We start from the raw sequence: 22044 nt of genomic DNA on the forward strand, positions 1-22044 counted from the left end.
CTCTGCCCAGACTTCCCTCGGTGCCGTTGCGAAGAGGGAGTCTTTCCGGTCCTCTTGGCATGCCCCGTGGAAGGGGAGCAGTGCCGACTAATCGAGGGTACCGGAGGGTGTCCGCACACCGATGCCGCGGTGCCAGGTACCAGATCAGAGCGGCGTGCCAGGGTCGGGGCCAGCGTTAACTCCAGCAGGATGTCCCAGAGTCTAATGTCCCTTTCTTTTTTAGTCCGGGGCTTGAACGGCTTGCAGATCTTACACCTTTCGCTGATATGGGTTTCTCCCAAGCAGCGCAGACAGTCTGTGTGCGGGTCACTCCTTGGCATAGAACGCCTACAGGAGACGCACGATTTAAATCCCGGGGCACGGGGCATGCCCCGGCCTGGGCTCACTAACTAACTAAACTTTACTGAAAACTAAACTGACTAAACAGCTACTACTGAACGAACAGTTCTGGGGACAAGCTGCAGCAAGGCTGGAGCTGTGCAATTCCGACGCACCTTCATTGGCGGCAAGAAGGAACTGAGGGTGGGGGGAGCGCGCAACTCCCCTTATACCGCACCAGGCAGGCGCCACTCCAGGGGTCACGGGGGGCGCCCTCCCCCTACGGGTACTGCTAGGGGAAAAACTTCTGGCACCAGTGCACGTGGCTAGCACGCACACCTACTGTGGAATTGACATGAGCAATCACTCGAAGAAGAACTAATTTATACCTTAGCCTCTGAGGCCTGGTCTACACTACGGGTTTAGGTCGACTTTAGCAGCTTTAAATCGAATTAAGCCTGGACACGTTCACACGACGAAGCCCTTTCTTTCGACTTAAAGGGCCCTTTAAACCGGTTTCTTTACACCCCCTTCGATGAGGGGATTAGCGATAAAATCGGCCTTTGCGGGTCGGAATTGGGGTAGTGTGGATGGAATTCGACGTTATTGGCCTCCGGGAGCTATCCCACAGTGCTTCATTGTGACGGCTCTGGACAGCACTCTCAACTCAGATGCACTGACCAGGTAGACAGGAAAAGACCTGCGAACGTTTGAATTTCATTTCCTGTTTGCTCAGCGTGGAGAGCACAGGTTACCACGCAGAGCTCATCAGCACAGGTAACCGTGATGGAGTCCCAGGATCGCAAAAGAGCTCCAGCATGGACTGAACGGGAGGTACGGGATCTGCTCGCCATATGAGGAGATGAATCAGTGCTAGCTGAACTCCATAGCAGTAAAAGAAATGGCAAAGTATTAGAAAAGGTCTCCAAGGCCATGAAGGACCGAGGCCATAACAGGGACACACAGCAGTGCCGCGTGAAAATTAAGGAGCTAAGGCAAGCCTACCACAAAGCCAGAGAAGCAAATGGAAGGTCCGGGGCAGAGCCGCAAACTTGCCGCTTCTACGCGGAGCTGCATGCCATTCTAGGGGGTGCAGCCACCACTACCCCAACCATGTGCTATGACTCCGTCAATGGAGAAACACACAGGGAAGAGGGTTCAGGGAATGAGGAAGATGAGGATGGAGGTAATGTAGGTAGCTCACAACAGCAAGGAAGCGGAGAAACCGGTTTCCCCAACAGCCAGGATATGTTTGTCACCCTGGACCTGGAACCAGTAACCCCCGAACTCACCCAAGACCCTGAGGGCACACAGGAGACCTCTGGTGAGTGTACCTTTGTAAATATTACACATGGCTTAAAAGCAAGTGTGTTTAATGATTAATGATTAATTTGCCCTGGCAATCGCGGCCAGTACAGCTACTGGAAAAGTCTGTTAACGTGTATGGGGATGGAGCAGAAATCCTCCAGGGACATCTCCAGAAAGCTCTCCTTCATGTACTCCCAAAGCCTTTGCAAAAGGTTTCTGGGGAGGGCTGCCTTATCCTGTCCGCCATGGTAGGACACTTTACCACGCCAGGCCAGTAGCACGTAGTCTGGAATCATTGCATAACAAAGCATGGCAGCGTATGGTCCCGGTGTTTGCTGGCATGCAGACAACATCCATTCCTTATCTCTCTTTGTTATCCTCAGGAGAGTGATATCATTCACGGTCACCTGGTTGAAATGGGGTGATTTTATTAAGGGGACATTCAGAGGTGCCCGTTCCTGCTCTTCTGAACAGAAATGTTCCCCGCTGTTAACCACGCGGTGGGGGGAGGGGTGAAGTGATCATCCCAGAGAATCAGGTGTGTGTGTGTGTGGGTGGTTTACTTGGGTTTGTGCTGCATGTTAACCCGGAAACCACAGCCCCTCCTTTTACATTGAAAACCCATTTTAAATGGCCAACCCAATTCATCCTTGATATGGGAAATGCGCTGCTGTTTGAAACCATTCCCACATGTTAAGAAGGTTAAAAAAGCCAAAAGACTGTGGCTTACCATGGCTGCCTGCAAGCCGAAATCTGTTGCCTGGCACTGCGTGAGTGATCTCTCATACCAAACCGTCAGGCAGAGGAAAAATGTGACCTTGTAACGAAAGAGTGTACCCATTGTTCTCTAAAATGTGTCTTTTTAACCACCTCTCCCTTCTCCTCCACCAGCTGCAAATGTTTCTCCTTCGCAGAGGCTAGTAAACATTAGAAAGAGAAAACGGAGGACACGGGACGATATGTTCACGGAGCTCCAGATGTTCTCCCACGCTGGTAGAGCACAGCAGAATGCGTGGAGGCAGTCAATGTCAGACATGAGAAAAGCACAATATGAACGAGAGGAGAGGTGGCAGGCTGAATGGCGGGATGAAAAGAGCAAGTGGCGGGCTGAAGATGATAGGTGGCGTCAGCTTGCAGACAGAAGGCAAGAGTCAATGCTCCGTCTGCTGGAGCATCAAACTGATATGCTCCAGCGTATGGTTGAGCTGCAGGAAAGGCAGCAGGAGCAGAGACCGCCGCTACAGCCCCTGTGTAACCAACAGCCCTCCTCCCCAAGTTCCATAGCCTCCTCACCCAGACGCCCAAGAACACGGTGGGGGGGCCTCCGGCCACCCAGTCACTCCACCCCAGACGACTGCCCAAGCATCAGAAGGCTGGCCTTCAATAAGAGTTAAAGTTTTAAAATGCAGTGTGTCCTTTTCCATCCCTCCTCCCCCACCCATCCCAGGCTACCTTGGGAATTATCCCCCTACTTGTGTGAGGAATTAATAAAGAATGCATGAATGTGAAATAACAATGACTTTATTGCCTCTGCAAGCGGTGCTCGAAGTGGGGAGGGAGGGTGGGGTGGTTGGTTTACAGGGAAGTAGAGTGAACCGGGTGGGGGGGGGTTGGAGGGTTCATCAAGGAGAAACAAACAGAAGTTTCACACCGTAGCCTGGCCAGTCACAAAACTCGTTTTCAAAGCTTCTCTGATGCGCACCACGCCCTGCTGTGCTCCTCTAACCGCCCTGGTGTCTGGCTGCGCGTAATCAGCGGCCAGGCGAGTTGCCTCAACCTCCCACCCCGCCATAAATGTCTCCCCCTTACTCTCACAGATATTGTGGAGCGCACAGCAAGCAGCAATAACAATGGGGATATTCTTTTTGCTGAGGTCTGAGCGAGTCAGTAAGCTGCGCCAGCGCGCTTTTAAACGTCCATATGCACATTCCACCACCATTCGGCACTTGCTCAGCCTATAGTTGAACAGGTCCTGACTCCTGTCCAGGCTGCCTGTGTACGGCTTCATGAGCCATGGCATTAAGGGGTAGGCTGGGTCCCCAAGGATCACGATAGGCATTTCAACATCCCCAACGGTTACTTTCTGGTCCGGGAAGAAAGTCCCTTCCTCCAGCTTTCGAAACAGAGCAGAGTTCCTGAAGACGCGAGCATCATGTACCTTTCCTGGCCACCCCACGTTGATGTTGGTGAAACGTCCCTTGTGATCCACCAGGGCTTGCAGCAGCATTGAAAAGTACCCCTTGCGGTTTATGTACTCAGTGGTTTGGTGCTCCGGTGCCAAGATAGGGATATGGGTTCCGTCTATGGCCCCACCAGAGTTTGGGAATCCCATTTCAGCAAAACCATCCACTATTGCCTGCACGTTGCCCAGAGTCACTACCCTTGATATCACCAGGTCTTTGATTGCCCTGGCAACTTGGATCACAGCAGCCCCCACAGTAGATTTGCCCACTGACCGGTAGCTGTCTGGCGTTGCAAGCTTCCACAGGGCTATCGCCACTCACTTCTCAACTGTGAGGGCTGCTCTCATCCTGGTATTCTGGCGCTTCAGGGCAGGGGAAAGCAAGTCACAAAGTTCCATGAAAGTGCCCTTACGCATGCGAAAGTTTCGCAGCCACTGGGAATCGTCCCACACCTGCAGCACGATGCGGTCCCACCAGTCTGGGCTTGTTTCCTGGGCCCAGAATCGGCGTTCCATGCCATGAACCTGCCCCAGTAACACCATGATTTCCACATTGCTGGGGCCTTTGCCTTGTGAGAGGTCTATGTCCATGTCAATTTCCTCATCACTCTCTTCGCCGCGCTGCAATCGCCTCCTCGGCTGGTCCGGGTTTCGCCTTGGCATGTCCTGGCTCTGCATATACTCCAGGACAATGCACGTGGTGTTCATAGTGCTCATAATTGCCGCGGTGATCTGAGCGGGCTCCATGATCCCAGTGCTAGCTATGGCGCCTGGTCTGAAAAAAGGCACGAAACTAGTATCTGACGGACCAGGAGAAGGAGGGAGGGCCGAGTGACGACATGGTGTACAGGTACAGGGAATTAAAATCAAGAAAGGTGGCTGTGCATCAGGGAGAAACACAAACAACTGTCACACAGAATGGTCCCCCCAAAGATTAAACTGAAAACCCTGAGTTTAGCAGGCTGTTGATTTCACAGAGGGAGGGGAAGCAAATGAATACAGAACAAATCTATTTTTTACATCTTAAGACGACGGTGCAGCATGACTGATATTCCTCGGCATCTTCTGGGCGCTTGGCAGTTAGTGTACTACGATGGCCTTCAGGCCTATTGCACGATCTGCTGCTCAGGGAAAACTCTGCTAATGTGCGATGATCCAACTTGTAATAGGACGGTTACCAATCGTAATACACCATCTACTGCCAAAAGGCAAAAGGCAAGAGGCTGGTGCAATGCAGCCCTACGGCTGCCAGCCCCACAGCTGCCAGCACCCAGATCGCCGATGAAGGCTACCAGTCATGCTGCACCGTCTACCGCCAAAAGGCAGTTAGCTGCTGCTGCTGTGTAGCAATGCAGTCCCACGTCTGCCGGCACCCAGATGACATATGGTGACGGTGAGCTGAGCAGGCTCCATGATTGCCATGGTATGTTGTCTGCACAGGTAACCCAGGTAAAAAGGCGCGAATCTATTGTCTGCCGTTGCTCTGACGGAGGGGGAGGGGCCTGACGACATGTACCCAGAACCTCCCGCGACACTGTTTTGCATCATCCGGGCATTGGGATCTCAACCCAGAATTCCAATGGGCGGCGGAGACTGCGGGAACTGTGGGATAGCTACCCATAGTGCAATGCTCCGGAAGTCGACGCTAGCCTCGGTACTGTGGACGCGGTCCGCCGACTAGAGCACTTAGAGCATTTTATGTGGGGACACACAAAATCGGCTGTATACAACCGATTTCTATAAAACCGGCTTTTATTAATTCGACCTAATTTCATAGTGTAGACATACCTTAAGGATAGAACAAGAAGCAATGGGTTTAAACTGCAGCAAGGGAGGTCTAGATTGGACATTAGGAAAAAGTTCCTAACTGTCAGGGTGGTTAAACACTGGAATAAATTGCCTAGGGAGGTTGTGGAATCTCCATCTCTGGAGATATTTAAGAGTAGGTTAGATAAATGTCTATCAGGGATGGTCTAGACAGTATTTGGTCCTGCCATGCGGGCAGGGGACTGGACTCGATGACCTCTCGAGGTCCCTTCCAGTCCTAGAATCTATGAATCTATGAATCTATACCACATCATTTTGTATGCATAGTTGAGATTATGTTTTCCAATGTGCATTATTTAGCATTTATCAACATTGAATTTCATCTGCCATTTTGTTGCCCAGTCACCCAGTTTCGAGAAAGCCCTCTGCAACTCCTCGCAGTCTGCTTTGGACTTAACCATCCTGAGTAATTTTGTATCATCTGAACATTTTGCCACTTCATTGCTTACCCCTTTTTCCAGATCATTTATGCATCTGTTGAACAGCACTGGTCCCAGTACAGATCACTGGGGGACACCATTATTTCTCTCCATTCTGAAAACTGTCCATTTATTCCTACTCTTTGTTTCCTGTCTTTTAACCCATTACTGATCCATGAAAAGACCTTCCCTCTTATTCTCTGACTGCTGACTTTGGTTAAGAGCCTTTGGTGAGGGACCTTGTCAAAGGATTTCTGGAAGTCAAAGTATACTATAACCACTTGCCCACATGTTTGTTGACACCTTCAAAGGATTCTAATAGATTGGTCGGGCATGTTTTACCTTTACAAAACTGATGTTGGTTCTTCCCTAACAAATCATGTTTATCTATGTGTCTGATAATTCTGTTCTTTATTATAGTTTCAACTATGGTACTGAAGCTAGGCTTACCAGCCTGTAATTGCCGGGATTGCCTCTGGAGCCATTTTAAAAAATTGGTATCACATTAACTATCCTCCAGTCATCTGGTACAGAAGTTGATTTAAGTGATAGTTTACATACCACAGTTTTAGTAGTTCTGCAATTTCATACTTGAGTTCTTTCAGAACTCTTGGGTGAATACCTTCTGATCCTGGAGATTTATTACTGTTAAATTTATCAATTTGTTCCAAACCTCCTCTACTGACACCTCAATCCTCAGATCGGGCACCTAAAAAGAATGGCTCAGGTATGGAAATCTCCCTCACATCCTCTGCAGTGAAGACCAATGCAAAGAATTTATTTAACTTTTCTGCAATGGCCTTATTTTCCTTGAGTGCTCCTTTAGCACCTGGTTTGTCCAGTGGCCCCACCGATTGTTTAGCAGGCTTTCTGCTTCTGGTGTACTTAAAACAATTTTTTGCTGTTAGTTTTTGAGTCTTTTGCTAGTTGCTCTTCAAATTATTTTTTGGCCTGCCTAATTATATTTTACACTTAACTTGCCATAATTAATGCTCTTTTCTATTTTCTTCAGTAGGATTTGACTTCCAATTTTTAAAGGATGCCTTTTTGCCTCCAACCTTTTTATGCCCTTTTGAATCTAAGAGCAACTCAGGATCTACCCTGCCCCTTCCCCCAGACCCTGCCCCTTCCCCAAAGCCCCGCCCCACTCACTCCATTCCCCCCATCGCTTGCTCTCCCCCACCCTCACTCACTTTCACCGGGCTGGGGCAAGGGGTTGGGGTTCGTGAGGGGTGGCAGGCTCTGGGCTGGGGCTAAGGGGTTTGCAGTGTGAGAGGGGGCTCTGGGTTGAGCCGGGGGCAGAGGGTTGGGGTGCAGGAGGGGGTGAGGGATGCAAGCTCTAGAAGGGAGTTGGGGTGCAGGAGGGGGCTCTGGGCTGGGGCAGAGTGTTGGGGTGCAGGAGGGGCTACAGGGTGCTGGCTCTGGGAAGGGGGTCAGGGTTGAGGCAGGGGCTTGGAGTGCAGGAGGTGGTTCAGGGTGCTGGCTCTGGGAGGGGGCTCAGGGTGGGGCTTGGGGTACAGCTTCCCGCAGGGCAGCACTAACCTCTGGTGGCTCCTGGTCAGCGGCAGGCGCAGCGAGGCTAAGGCAGGCTCCCTGCCTACCCCGCCTCCATACCACTCCCGGATGGGGCCAACATGTCCCTGCAGCTCCTGGGGTGGAGAGGGCGGGGGGGCATGTGGCTCTGCGTGCTGCCCCCTTCTGCATGCACCACCCCTGCAGCTCTCCTGGCCAATGGGAGCTGCAGGGGCGGTGCTTGCAGGCAGGAGCAGCACACATGGAGGGAGACCCCTCCCCCCCTGCCCCCAGGGCTGCAGTAGCTGCTTCTGGGAGCGACGTGGGGGCAAGGTAGCCTTAGGCAGTCACACTGCACTGCCGCTGGAGATCGCAATCGACTGGGAGATCCTCTAGACCACTGCTCTAACTGTTTCTTTTACTTTGTTGTTTAGCCACGATAGCACTTTTTTGGTCCTTTAACGTTTTTTTAATTTGGGAGTATACATTTAATTTAAGATTATGATGGTTTTCTAAAAACATTCCCATACAGCTTGTAGGCATTTCACTTTCGTGACTGTACCTTTTAATTTCTGTTTAACTAGCTTCCTCATTTTTGAGCAGTTCCCCTTCCTGGAGTTACTGTGCTGGGCTTCTTTGCCATTTCTCCCACCCCCACGCCAAGGATGTTAAATTTAATTACATTACGGTTGCTATTGCTGAGTAGTTAAGCTATTTTCAACCTCTTGGACCAGATCCTGTGCTCCACTTAGGCCTAAATCAAGAATTGCCTCTCCTCTTGTGGGTTCCAGGACTAGCTGCTCCAAGAAGCATGTTGATGGTTGAGCAACTAGATGCTGATGGTTGAGCAGCTGCAGGTACAAACATAGATGTGTTTGGTATTATAAGTAAAGGTGGACCCAGTACCACAGATATTAACACAGAAGAAAATAAAGGTGATTCTGGCTTTTGTAAGACCTTATGTATATGCTGTTGGCATCTTACAGTACCATGGGGCAAAAAATGGAGCCAGGGTAGAGAGAGATGGAGTTGATAGTGCTGAAGTAATCAGTACTGATGTCTCCTGTACTGAAACAGTACATCCAGTACATAGGAAGGCACCCCACAAGTTGACAATACAAAGACACATCTCGAAGAACACCCGTTACGGAAAAGGGAACTGTCTTTTCTTCTTCAAGTGCGTGCTCATGTCCATTCCACATTAGGTGACTCCCAGCAGTTCCCGTGGAGGCAGGTAGGAGTTCACGGCTGTGCAGATTGTAATACAGCTCTGCCGAACCCAGCGTCATCTTTGGCCTTCTGAGTGATGGTATAATGAGCGGTAAACATGTGGACCGAGGACCACGTTGTGACTCTACAGATGTCCTGTATCTGGATGTGCGCCAAGAAGGCTGCCGAAGACACCAGCGCTCTAGTCAAATGGGCCCTGACAATCGGTGGTGGCGGGAACTTTGCTAGCTCGTAACAGGTCTTTATGCAGGAGGCAATCCAGGTGGAAATCCTCTGCGAAGAAACCGGAAGGCCCTTCATCCTAGCCGCCGTAGTGATGAAGAGCTGGGTCAATTTACGGAAAGGCATGGTACGTTCCAGGTAAAAAGCCAAGGCCCTCCAGATGTCCAGCGCATGCAGACGCCTCTCCTCAGCAGTCTTGTGTGGCTTGAGATAGAACACAGGCAGGAATATGTCCTGGCTCATGTGAAAGGAAGATACTACCTTCAGCTGGGTGGGGCCGCAGCTGGATCTTGTCCTTATAAAACACTGTGTAAGGCGGTTCTGAGGTCAAGGCCTTAATCTCTGAGACTCGTCTTGCTGACGTCACTGCCACCAGGAAAGCGACCTTCCAGGACAAGTAGGAAAAGGAACAGGAGCCCAGCAGCTCGAAAGGCAGGCCAGTGAGCCTGTAGAGGACCAGGTTAAGGTCCCACTGCAGGACAGGGGCCCATACCTGCAGGTAAAGCCCCTTGAGGCCCCCTAGGAACCTGACAGTCATGTCGTCAGAAAAGACTGTCTGATCTTGGATCAGCTGGTGGAACATGGAGATGCCCGCAAGGTGCACTCTAATGGAAGAATGCACCAGACCCTGAGGTGCAGTAAGTAGTCCAAGATGGACTGCATTGAGGAACGCGAGGGAGAAATGCCACGCTCCGACGCCCAGCAGGAAAACCTCATCCACTTGGCCAGGTAAGTTAGCCTTGTGGATAGCTTCCTACTTCCAAGGAGGACCTGCTGGACCTCCTCTGAGCAAGTATATTCCTCCGCGTTCAACCACGGAGCATCCACGTTGAGAGGTGTGAAGACTTGAGATTGGGGTGTAGGAGCTGACCGTGATCCTGTAACAGCAGGTCCGGGCGGTAGGGAAGGGGTCAGGGAGGGGCCACCGCCACGTTCATGAGCGTGCCGAACCCATTGCTGGCGAGGCCACACAGGGGTGATCACGATAACCTGTGCCTTGTCCCTCTTGATCTTCAACCAGGACCCAGCTGACCAGAGGGATCGGAGGGAATGTGTACCTCACACCCGTGGCCCATGACAGGAGGAAAGCAACGAGAAGGGGTCCTTGCTCAGCCCCTGCTGGGAGCAAAACCGATGGCACTTTCTGTTTTGCCTGGTGGCAAACAGATCTACCTGGGGAGTTCCCCACCTCTGGAAGATTATGCAGGCCACCTCTGGGTGGAGCAATCACTTGTGGTCAGGGGAGAAGTCCCTGCTGAGGTGATTTGCTAGGCATTCCTGATGCCGGGGAGGTGACCAGCTTGCAGATGGATGCCGTGGTCGATGCAGAAGTCCCAAACACAGAGAGCTTCTTGGCAGAGAGTCGACGAGCGTGCTCCTCCTTGCCTGTTGATGTGGAACATTGAGGCCATATTGTCTGTCAGGATTCGCACCACAGGTGTGGCAGGAAAACCCCATAGGCCAGCTGGACCACTCTGAGCAACTTGACATTTATGTGTAATGTTGTCTCCTCCGGGGTCCACATCCCCTGGGTCCAGAGATGTCCAAGGTGCACCCCCCAACTGAGGTCCGAAGCATCCGACATTATCTCAACAGACTGTCAAACGGGACTCCTTCCAGGACCTTCTTGCGATTGGTCCACAACCACAGCAAGGTGAGAACCACCGGAGGAATGGTTATGATGTTTTCCAGGTAGCCCCTGGATTGGGAATAGGTCGATGCCAGCCATTGCTGCAGGGGCCGCATGCGGAGCCTGGCATGGCGGACCCTGTATGTGCAAGCTGCCATGTGGCCTCGTAGGCATAGGCACACTCTGGCCGTTGTCAGGGGAAATACAGACACTTCTGCGATGAGGTCCGTCAGGACCTGAAACCTGTCTAACAGCAGGAACACTCTTCCCCGGGTCGAGTCGAGCATGGCCCGGATGAATTCTATCCTTTGAACTGGAACTAACGTGGACTTTTCGTGGTTGACCAGTAGTCCCAAGGAGCAGCACGTGGCTTGTAGTGTAGTGACGTTGCGTTCGACCTGAGCCTTGGAGCTGCCTTTGACCAACCAGTCATTGAGGTACGTGTAAATCTGGATACCCCGATGCCTCAGGTAGGCCGCGACTACCACCATACACTTGGTGAACACCCTTGGTGCTGTAGCCAGGCCAAATGGAAGAACCTCAAACTGGTAGTGGGCTGAGACAACCGTAAAACGGAGAAAGCGTCTGTGTCCTGGGAAGATTGCTACGTGAACGTATGAGTCTTTCAGGTCGAGGGTGGCATACCAGTCTCCCGGATCCAGGGAGGGGATAATGGAGGCCAGGGAGAACATGCGCAACTTTAGCTTCCTTAGGTATCTGTTGAGGTCTTGAAGGTCCAGGATGGGACGGAGACCACCTGTGGCCTTTGCGATCAGAAAATACAGGGAATAGAAACCTGTGTTCCAGTAAGGAGGCGGGACCTCCTCCACCGCCCCCAGGTGTAAGAGCTTTTGAACCTCCTGCTTGAGAAGATTCTCGTGAGAAGGGTCCCTGAAGAGGAGTGGGGAGGTGTGGAAATAAATTGGAGGGTGTAGCTGTGCACAACTGTACCGAGGACCCAGCAGTCCGAAGTTATCGCTGACTATGCTGGGAGGAAAGGCGGTTGCAAAAAATTGGGAAAATAGGATCCAGGAAACAGACTGGTAGGTCGCCCCAGGGCAAACCCTCAAAAAATATTTAGCTCCTTGCTTGGAGCGGGTCGAGCCTGACTAGGCAGAGAGTGGGGATGGGTGGCTCATGCATCATCTGTAGCCCTTAGACTTTTTGTATGGTGGGTCCTGCCGGGGCTGGCTCTCTTGCCCCTGGGGAAGTTGCGGTTTGAACCACTTATGTGCCGTGCCCGGAACGTAGAGCCCCAGGGTTTTTAGGGTGGTTCGGGAGTCCTTCAGCCCATGTAACTTGTTGTCCATCTGCTCCGCAAACAGAGCCTGACCATCGAAGGGGAGGTCTGAATCAACTGCTGAGCCTCAGAGGACAACCCAGAGAGGAGCAGGTGACTGAGGCTATGTAAAAAGAGATGGAACCTGAATCTTTCCCTCCACCCAGACCCCCTCCCTTCTCTTTTCCCTCTACTAGCTCCAATACTCAGCCTCACTGTCTTCCTGCTCTGCAGTCCCTATCTCTCTATCCCTCTTTGGATGTACGAACTCTCCCCTCCCTTCTGTGTCTCCTAGGCTCTTTCCCTACTTCCTGCAGTCTCCACCTGCAGGCCAAGCTTGGGTGCGTCCATCTTCAACAACTCCTGGTGTGCCTTAGTGTCATTTGGAGGAACTAGGGGAGGGGGCTCCGTAATGGTCTTGTTTGGTGACAACAAGGAAGAGGCCGGTACCACAGGTTCCACAACCACTGGTGGTCCAGCAGGCCGTTCCCCTTGGTCCACATGGACTTGCGGGGTCTTATCCCTCGGGGCCTCAGACACCGGAGGGGGTTGGGTCATTGATGCCACAGGCCCGTCTGAAGCTCCCGATGCCGAGCGGGCAGGCTGGGAGGGCTAGGTGAACCCCAATGGGTGCTGGAGGTACCACAGGCCCGGCCACGAGGTCTGGGGCCACGGGGCAGGTTTCGCTACCGATGATGCAGGCAGCACCGAGAGCCTGGGAGGCTGCCCCGCCAATTTGGAGCCTTGCTCCATACCAGAGCCATATGCGGAGCGATTGCTACCCAGTGACCCAGATCCACTGGAGAGGTGACCCTGTGCTTGGTGATAATCACGGTCACATCTAGAGCGCCTTCGTGGGGATCTCGGTGACTGGCGGCACTCGACAGATCTGCGACGGGAAACTGGCAATCTATGCCTCGCGTTTCGAGACCAGTACCGGGACAAGGACCAGGACTGGGACCTGCAGGTATCGTAGGTCAGGCGCCTGGGGGATCTCCCCCCAATACGGTAACACCCGTCTCGGGGAACATTGACAGTGCCCACGGCTGCGGTCTTCTGATCGTTCACGGGATCTGTTATGGCTTTCCAGTGATGCAAAGGGCCAGTCCCGACGTTCCTGTCGAGGAGTGCGTATCTCCGTGGGTCTCCGCCAGGTAACCGGCGAAGTCCGCCTCGAATCCCTCTGCTGTTGCCCAAAGTCTGGTGACCGTAGTGGGCTCCAATGCATCTGCCTCCCTAAATCAGAGGCATGACGGCTTCAAGCAGGTGAACAGTGGTGGGACTTCCCCCGCGATGGGGAGCGGTACCGCTGAGGCGAGGGCGGACAGAAAGGTCCCAAGGCAGGCTTACCCAGAGGTCTGGGCACCGCCGGGGCCAGCGTGGCTGGCACTGGGAACATCAGGATTTCCTGCTCAGCTTGGAGTGCTTCAGGTGTCAACAGCACCTGAAGCTGATGAAGGCCTGCCTCTGTGTCCGGGCTTCCAGGCAAGGAATGGGTGGGCTGCATCGCTCAACGTGAGCTGAGGCCTCACTTCCTGATGGGGGAGATGAGCCGCCCGGTGCGGGTCTTAGCTCACCCCCAGCCCTGTCCTTCCCCTTGCGGGGAGTAGAAGACAGTTCCCTACCGGCTTTCTTCGACTTCTTGGCTGGGGCCGTAGATGGGGATCGGTGCCGGCTCATCGATGGCACCAGTGGGGTACTATGCACCAATGCCATGGTGCTGGGTGCCAAGTTGGACCTTCGCTCCAGAGCTGGAGTGAGCACCGACTCCATCAAGTGAGTCTGATCTCAAGCTCTTTCTTGGTCCTAGATTTAAAGGACTTGCAGATTCGGCACTTATCACTTATGTGTCCTTCACCAAGGCACCTGAGACAGCTACTATGTGGATCGCTCACGGGCATGGGCCATTTGCAGTGATTGCAGGGCTTGAAGCCTGGGGATCGAGGCATGCCCTGTCCCCTGGCTAAGTCCCCGACCGGACTAACAAAACTCTAACTACTGCTAAGGGCTAACTAACTCAATTACTAATTATGTACACTAACCTTACAAGAACTCTAATTCATACAAGTGAAGCCTAAGCAACACTAGTAAGAGCAGCGAACGTTCCGTGCACCATCACTGGCCACAAGAAGGAACTGAGGGGTGGTGCCCCTTACACCGCGCCATGCAGGCGCCACTCCAGAGAGTGCCAGAGCCTCTCTCCTACAGATACTGCTGAGGGAAAAGCTTCCGGCACCAATGCATGTGGCGAGCGCACACACCTAATGTGGAATGATATGAGTAAGCACTCGAAGAACTAGCTCTTGTTTTCTCCATACCCTGTCCCTTCTTCACCAGGAGTGTGTCAGATTTATCAGACTTTAAAGCAGAAGCCTTAGCTAATGGGGCTGGATCCCAAGCTAGGAGTGCTTCTAGAGCCAGGCAGTTCATGTAGGGAGGTCTGAAGCCGGTCTCATGGATCTGTCCATTAGAAACAGCTGAAGGCAGGTGTCCCTAGATCTCAATGTCCTCTTGGAAGTGGATATACAAACATTCCCAATGACTGTGAAATTCTCTCAAGCAAAACAAACATCTTGTGTGCCCATCATTAACAGGCAGAGCATCCTCAAACAAGGGGAAGTATTTCAACCTGGGGGGCTTACCATTAGCCGTCCCCATACCAGGGAAGGAAAATACATTTTCCTGGTGAAAGGAAACTTATCAGAATTTCACTAACAGTGCCAACAGGCAAACTACCTAATTAACTATATTAACTTAACTAACTGGGAAATAACTGGGAAGTGGGGACACATACACACACACTGTAAGAAAGCCAGCACTGCCTAATAGAATGGACAATGCGCAGCTCTGCCTTGAAGATGGCAAAAGGAACCAAGTGGTGGTTGGCCTGCTCCATCTTTTTGTGCCCTTAGTGCGGGCTACAAAGTCACCCAGGGTATATGTATGGTCATAATGGATGCTGCTGGCCAAAAGATTCCAAACTCAGGTGCACATGCCCCATAAATAGGAACATGGACAAACATTCAAAAGAGAACTTGTGGTTGATCTAGGGCATCTCTCTTAAAAAAAAGACATCCAATCTAGATTTTAAAACTTCATGTGACAAAGACTCTACCACATCTCTAGGTAAGTTGTTCCAATGATTGTTTCCCCTTACTGATAAACAAGTGCTCCTTATTTCCAGTCTGAATTTGTCTAGCATCAGCTTCCAGCTATTGGATCTTGTTTTGTCTTTTTCTGCTAGATTACAGAGCCATCTTCCTGTACAGGGAGATTTCTGATGATACTGTGATCAAGTTGCCTCTTAAAATAATAGATAAAAGATAAATAGGTTGAGCTTCTTCAGCCTTTTATGTTGCACAGGTTTTCAAGACCACAAATCATAGCTGTAGTTCCATTCTGAATTCTTTTTCCCCTCCCAAGATCCTTTTTGAGTTTTGGACACCAGAACTGGACATTATATTTCAGTAATGATCTCACCAACACAGTACACAGAGATTATAACTCCTCCTTACTCAGTATTTCCTTTGTTTACACATCCAAAGATTGCATTAGCCCTCAGAGCCACAGCATTATGCTGGGAACTCATGTTCAATTCATTATCCACCATGACTCCTAAGTGATTTTCTGAGTTACTGCTTTCCAAAATACAGTCTCCATGAATGTGTGACCTATTAAAATGCACCTTGTTTGACTGTATCCAGTTTACTAAGCAATCCAGGTCTCTCTGTAGAACTGACCCGTCCCTATCATTGGCATTTCACCAGTCTCTATCACTTTACTAGCAATTATTTTATATTTTCATACAGATCATTGATAAAGATATTGAATAGTATTTGCCCCAAAAATGATCCCTGAGGGACACACTAGAAACAACCCTAATGGTAATTCCTCATTAACTAATTTGAGATCTATCAGTTAGCCATTTTGTAATCTACTTAACATGTGATACATTGACTGTGTATCAAGCTAACTCCTACACCCCTTGTGCATATATCTCCCTTCTCCTGCCTCATATACCCTGGGGGACCTTGCCATGGGCAGAGAGGAAAGGACTGCTGCTCCTTGGCATCTCTTGTCCCGCCCTCACTTCACAGTGTAATGGGCAGCCAGCAGGAGTAGAACAGACTAGAATTTGCTGCTAGCTGCAGAGTTGGTGCAGCAGGTCAGCTTTCTGCCAGTACTGGGGTTCAGAGGAAAGAACCATACAGAGTGGTGGGAGCTGGTTTGTGGAAACTGTGTGAAAGGGAGTTGGGCCTCCCCAGCTATACCTAGTGATGACCTTGCAGACAGGATGATTTTAAATGCCTGGGAGGTGATTAGGTACAAGGTGACTGAGGCTATCTCTCCCTCCACCCAGACCTCCTCCCTTCTCTTTTCCCTCTACTAGCTCCAATACTCAGCCTCACTGTCTTCCTGTTCTGCAGTCCCTATCTCTCTATCCCTCTTTGGATGTACGAACTCTCCCCTCCCTTCTATGTCTCTTAGGCCTTGGCTACACTTACCCGCTAGTTCGACAGCTGGAAATCGAACTTCTGGGTTCGACTTATCGCGTCTAGTCTGGACGCGATAAGTCGAACCCGGAAGTGCTCGCCGTCGACTGCGGTACTCCAGCTCGCCGAGAGGAGTACCGCGGAGTCGACGGGGGAGCCTGCCTGCCGCGTGTGGACCAAGGTAAGTTCGAACTAATTCGAACTAAGGTACTTCGAACTTCAGCTACGTTATTCACGTAGCTGAAGTTGCGTACCTTAGTTCGAATTAGGGGGGTAGTGTAGACCTGGCCTTAGACTCTTTCCCTACTTCCTGCAGTCTCTTACCCCAACTCTCCTGGGAACCCTCTTCTCTTCCCTCGAGTAATCCTCACTACCGTGTCCCCCTTTGTTAAAATCCCTCCATCACTCCCCTGCAGGTCCTCCTCTTCTCTCTGTCTTCCTTGGAGTCACTCCCAACAGTTCTGGGATCCTCAGGGTTTTTCCCACCTCTCACTGGAATCTCTCCCCAAATTACAAGGGGTTACCTCCTCTTCCCTATGGTATCCCCTCCCAACCCGGGGCCCCAGCCTTTGGTCTCTCTTCCTCTTTTCTCCTTCTCCCTTCAGATCCTCCATCTCCTTTGGGCTCTCTCTGACTTTAACCCTACCTGAAGTCAATTTATCAGCTCTCATCCCCTCATCCATGATCTCAGGCTTTCCCTTCCTTCCCCATTACTCTGCTTTCAGCCCACTGCACCCCTATCATCTTTCTTCCCCCACTGCTTGTAGGTCCTTATGTCCCTTGAGCATCAGCTTCTTCTGCTCCCTTACCTCTGCCCTATCACCCTTTGCCCCCCTCCATAAGCTTCTTTGGCTCCCTTCCCCATGCTCCCCAGACTCCTCCTGCAGTTTTGCCCCTGGTGGACCCCTGCTCTGCATCTGGTTCTCCCTGGTGATGTCTCCAGCAGACAGCAGTGGCACAGGTTGAGTGGAGACTGCTGCCTTGCAGGGGACACAGCCCCACAGCAGCCACTGCTGGCAGGATGGCAGAAGTGCCGAGATTTTCTCTCAACACCCTGTTCGGTGCTGGGAGCTCTGGCTGAGACAGCTATAAATAGCAAGTGAGAAAACAGCACCCCTTAGTGCCTCCTCTTTGCGACAGGCCTGCTCTAAGCCAGCTTTACACCTTCCTTAATCCTGGGTTGTCTGGGGGCCACTTCGGCTCCACCCAAGTTAAAGCAGCCCCAGGGATGTTCCAACTTGCACCAGCTAAAAAGCCTGATAGGAACCGCTCAGCCAGTACAGGATCAGTGGAGTGCAACACACATCAGCCTCTTTTCATCATGCCCATTGCCTGCCTCAACACACACCCAATGCCCTTTGTTGAGGGAATCCTGCAGACTGGTTAAGCCCAGTCTAAAACTTCTTGCACTGCTCCATTGGCACTACAAGTCTATATCACATACAGGAAATCTCAGTCTATTTTCAATCTTTTTTATCATTCTTTGTCTGTTGACTAATTGTTTCCAAACTTGGCCAGTTTAAGTAAGATTATTTCTGTGAAATACTTGCCTGTTTCAATCTCTCCCTTGCCTGTATAATTTTCTTCCTTAGCCACTTACAGCGAGCTGTGACAATGGCTGCATGTCCCCGGACTCGGTCTTCCTTCTGTCAGTAATGAGTGTGAAAGCACAACATGTTATAAGTGGATTCACAGATAGCATAATCCTGGAAGACAGTGGGAGTGGAGGGTCCTTCACCACTTCCAGGTTTGGGTCCAGGGTATGATGATTTTACTTTAACTATTAGAACATACTGTGATAGCAAACAGAGGGCACATTAGTGTCCACTGTACACACCGTGGGCAAAATTCCACCCTCTCTTCCTCCAAAACACTTAGTAAAATTGGTTGAGGAGATTCTTTCATCATAACCCCGAGGAGAAGGGTGATAACTATGTTCAGTGACCATGGGATCTGTCGCCTGTAGTTATATGTGATGCCCAGAGTCTTTTTCTTTTTAAATAAGAGTAACATTTGTTTGCTGCTGCTCTTAATGTTTGGACCAATTTAACGGCATTCTGTGAATCCTCTGCAAAGGCTTTTATAGGAATGCAGTTTCTGGTCTTTTCAAGTGCTTTTAGTTTTCTGAAAAAGTTATTCTTGAGCTCAGATTTCTCATGCTTGTTCTTAGCCAAAAAGTGAAGTTTTTTTCTTTCAGGTTTGGTCTTTGTTTTAATTATATTGGCAAAGGAACAAAGTTGTTTTTTTCCCCATAATTTAAAACATTTTTCAGATTTTTTATTTCAATAATTAAAAAATGGCTTTTAAGTAACTTGAGGCATGATACTGAAAACTGCTGAGCATTATCTTTCATAAGGTATTGACCTGCTTGGAAGTTGGAGTTCTTAAATATCACTTTTCACAATATAGCTACAGTTATTATATCTATCTCAGGTTTTTACATAGCACTTTCTCTCTCAAAATGGCTCAGTGGGATTCCATATTCGTGTCTCAATGACTTACAGATTCTAAGTTTACAGGTTCTCTTCCCGACAGGCTGCAAATTTACCTGGAATACTGTACACTTACTGAAGCAGAATCACATTATCTTCCCCATTGATGACCCCTTGTGCTCTAGTTTTGTGGATTAGCTGGCATAGCCACTGTACAAAGTTATTTCTTTTTCAACAAATATGCTGTGAATATGCAAATATCTCTTCTGTGCTGGTCACTGTGGCTATGTCTACATTGCACACCACTTTCGGCAGTGTGTAGTGTACACATAGCTACATGCCGCAGTGAAAAGCACACCGCACCCACTCTGTGGTGTGTAGCTAAACGTATCAGTGAAAGGCTCTGGCAGAGGCAAGGCAGCGGGGAAAGGCTCACCCTCTTCCCACTACCTATCCTCTGCCAGAGCCTTTCCCTGCTACTGGAGCCTTTGTCATGGCCAGGTTGTGGGCATTGTAGGTACTCTGACATCTCAGTAGTGGCAGTGGTTTCCTCAGTGGGGTCATCATATTGCTGACAGTCGAGCCCAGGATATCTCACTTTCTCCAAGTAGCTTTATATTGATTCTGAAGAGAGAGGGAGATGGGTATGGGTCCCTGCTGGGGAAGAGGAGCAGTTTTCATCTAGTCTGGGTTGTGCTAGAGAGGAATGATTGGAGCCAGTGTAGTGTTGTACCATGTATTCTAGTTATGTTATATTAGCAGTACCTTGTGGCCTACACCCAAGTATTAAAAAATAAATAATAATCAGTCCATCTTTTAGCTTCCTTTCCAGCCTTTAGAGAATTAACTTGCTGTGTGTGTGTGTGTGTGTAAAACAGGGAGAGAGAGAGCTTACTGCTCTCTTACTAGCAGTATATGGGAGGAAGGGACGTTCATGCCCTGTGGCTCTAACTCCTCCCCTGGCTATATAAGGGCAGCGCCGCCCTGACCACCCTCAGTTCCTTTGCACCAAACATCAAAAATACAGACCCCAATACAGAGGGGATGGAGAGTGGTCCAGGGAATACACGTCTGCAGCCACTGTGATGCTCTGTATTCAGGGGAACACCCAGCAACCCCATGTTCATCCTTGTAAAATGATTATGTGATATCCAATGCAGAGTTTGTCATGTTGGGTGTCTTCGGAAGGCTCATGATGCACTGAGCATTGTTGTTATAGTGATGTTATAGTAATTGTTGTTACAATAACGTTATAGTAATGTTATAGGTTAGAATTTCATGTATATAGTTATGAGGCTGAAAATGTGTCTTCATGGCTTAAAATAAGCCCAGGCAAAAACTCTCCAAGAGCAGAGAGGCAGTTAACCCCTCATCAGGGCATGTATGGGACAAACCCAGCTCAGCCTGACAGGAACAAAGGATGCAGGCTTAGGCAGCAACAAAAGGATCTGTTGGACTCTCGAGTGAGTCACCGCCCTTCCTTCGATCAGTTTGTGACTGCAATGAGGTAATGCTCACCTGACTCTGGGGGGACAGGGGGCCAAAGCTAAGGGGGAAGAAAGGACATGATAAAAGGGAGAGATGTTTGCCATGCTCCTGCTCTCTCTTCCGCCTCCATCTACAGATATCACCACCAAGTGACTGAAGCACTGATCAAAGGGGAGAGCCTGACTGAAGGGCAACCAGCCAGCCTGTGGTGAGAAACATCTACGTTTGTAAGGGCACTGAAAGTGTTAAGATCAGCTTAGAATGCGTTTTGCTTTTATTTCATTTGACTAAATTTGACTTGTTATGCTTTGACTTATAATCACTTAAAATCTACCTTTATAATTAATAAATTTGTTTGTTTATTCTACCTGAAGCAGTGCGTTTGGTTTGAAGCATGTCAGAGATTCCGCTTGGGATAACAAGCCTGGTACACATCAATTTCTTTGTTAAATTGACGAACTCATATAAGCTTGCAGCGTCCAGCGGGCATAACTGGACACTGCAAGATGGAAGTTCCTAGGGTTGTGTCTGGGACCGGAGATATTGGCTACTGTCATTCAGTTGCACAATCCAAGGAGCAGCTTACATGCCAGAGGCTGTGTGTGAACAGCCCAGGAGTGGGGGTTCTCACAGCAGTGCAAGGTAAGGCTGGCTCCCAGAGTCAAGGATTGGAGTGACCTAGCAGATCACCGATCCAGATAACACAAGAGGGGAACGTAATACCCACATATTGAAGAACAGTTAAAATAAAGGTAAGTACCTATCTTCTTCTTCAAGTGGCTGCAGATGTGTATTCCACTTAGATGACTCACCAGCAGTATTCGTAGGAAGTGGGGCTTAGAGTCTACTTAAACAATGTCTGCAGGACTGCCTTCCCAGAGTTTGTCTCTGACCTAGACACAATAGTAATCACATAATGCCTGGTTAAAAGTATGTATAAAAGACCAGGTAACAGCCCTGCAAATGTCCAATGCTGAAAATTGAGGAATGCTAATGATGTTGCTTGGGCCCTCATTGAAAGAGCCAATCTCTGTGAAGGCATGGTCTGAGCTACTTCATATGCTGATGTAATGCAGGAAGTTATCCATCTGGAAATCATTTTCACCGAGACTGCCTGACCCTTCATTCGATCTGCTAGGAGACAAACAGGCGATGCTCAAAAAGGCTTAGTTCTGTCAAGGTCGAACACCCAGCACTGTCTCACATACAATATGGGAAGTCACTGTTCATTCGCATTCAACTGCAGTTCAGCAAAGAAGACTGGTAAATAAATTACCAAGGGGAGAGATAGCTCAGTGGTGTGAGCATTGGCCTGCTAAACCCAGGGATGTGAGTTCAATCCTTGAGGGGGCAACTTAGGACTCTGGGGCAAAAAATCAGTACTTGGTCCTGCTAGTGAAGGCAGCAGGCTGGACTCCATCACCTTTCAGGGTCCCTTCCAGTTCTATGAGATAGGTATATCTTATTATATTATTAATCAGCTGGTTCAGGTGAAACTGTGAAAACACTTCTGGCAAAAATTTTGGACATGGCTATAGAGCCACTTTGTCCTTGAAAATGTGCATGTGCAGAGACTCTGCCATTAAGCCTGTAGCTCGCATACTCTTCTTGCAGATATTATTGTCACAAGGTAGACTGTCTTCTGGCACAGGAGGGACAGAGAACAGGTTCCCAGGGCCTTGAATGGAGGACCCATAAAAGCAG

General features: G+C 49.9%; 1 protein-coding gene across 7 annotated transcripts in view; it reads right to left on the reverse strand.

Moving 5' to 3' along the window:
* The window catches only part of LZTR1 (leucine zipper like transcription regulator 1), a 263713-nt gene that overhangs the window by 82134 nt on the left and 159535 nt on the right, over positions 1–22044 (reverse strand). For 6 of the 7 annotated variants that reach the window (XR_004645414.1, XM_034767752.1, XM_034767754.1 and 3 more), the window contains one exon: positions 17971–18066. The exons of the other annotated variant lie outside the window; for it this stretch is intronic. Coding sequence is in view for 5 of the 6 variants with exons in the window: in XM_034767752.1 (XP_034623643.1) it covers positions 17971–18066 (96 nt within the window). In the remaining variant the exon portion in view is untranslated. The remainder of the gene's footprint in view (positions 1–17970; positions 18067–22044) is intronic. 7 annotated transcript variants of the gene reach the window in all.

This window comes from Trachemys scripta, chromosome 4, assembly GCF_013100865.1.
Source record: "Trachemys scripta elegans isolate TJP31775 chromosome 4, CAS_Tse_1.0, whole genome shotgun sequence".
Classification (NCBI taxonomy): Eukaryota; Metazoa; Chordata; order Testudines; family Emydidae; genus Trachemys; species Trachemys scripta.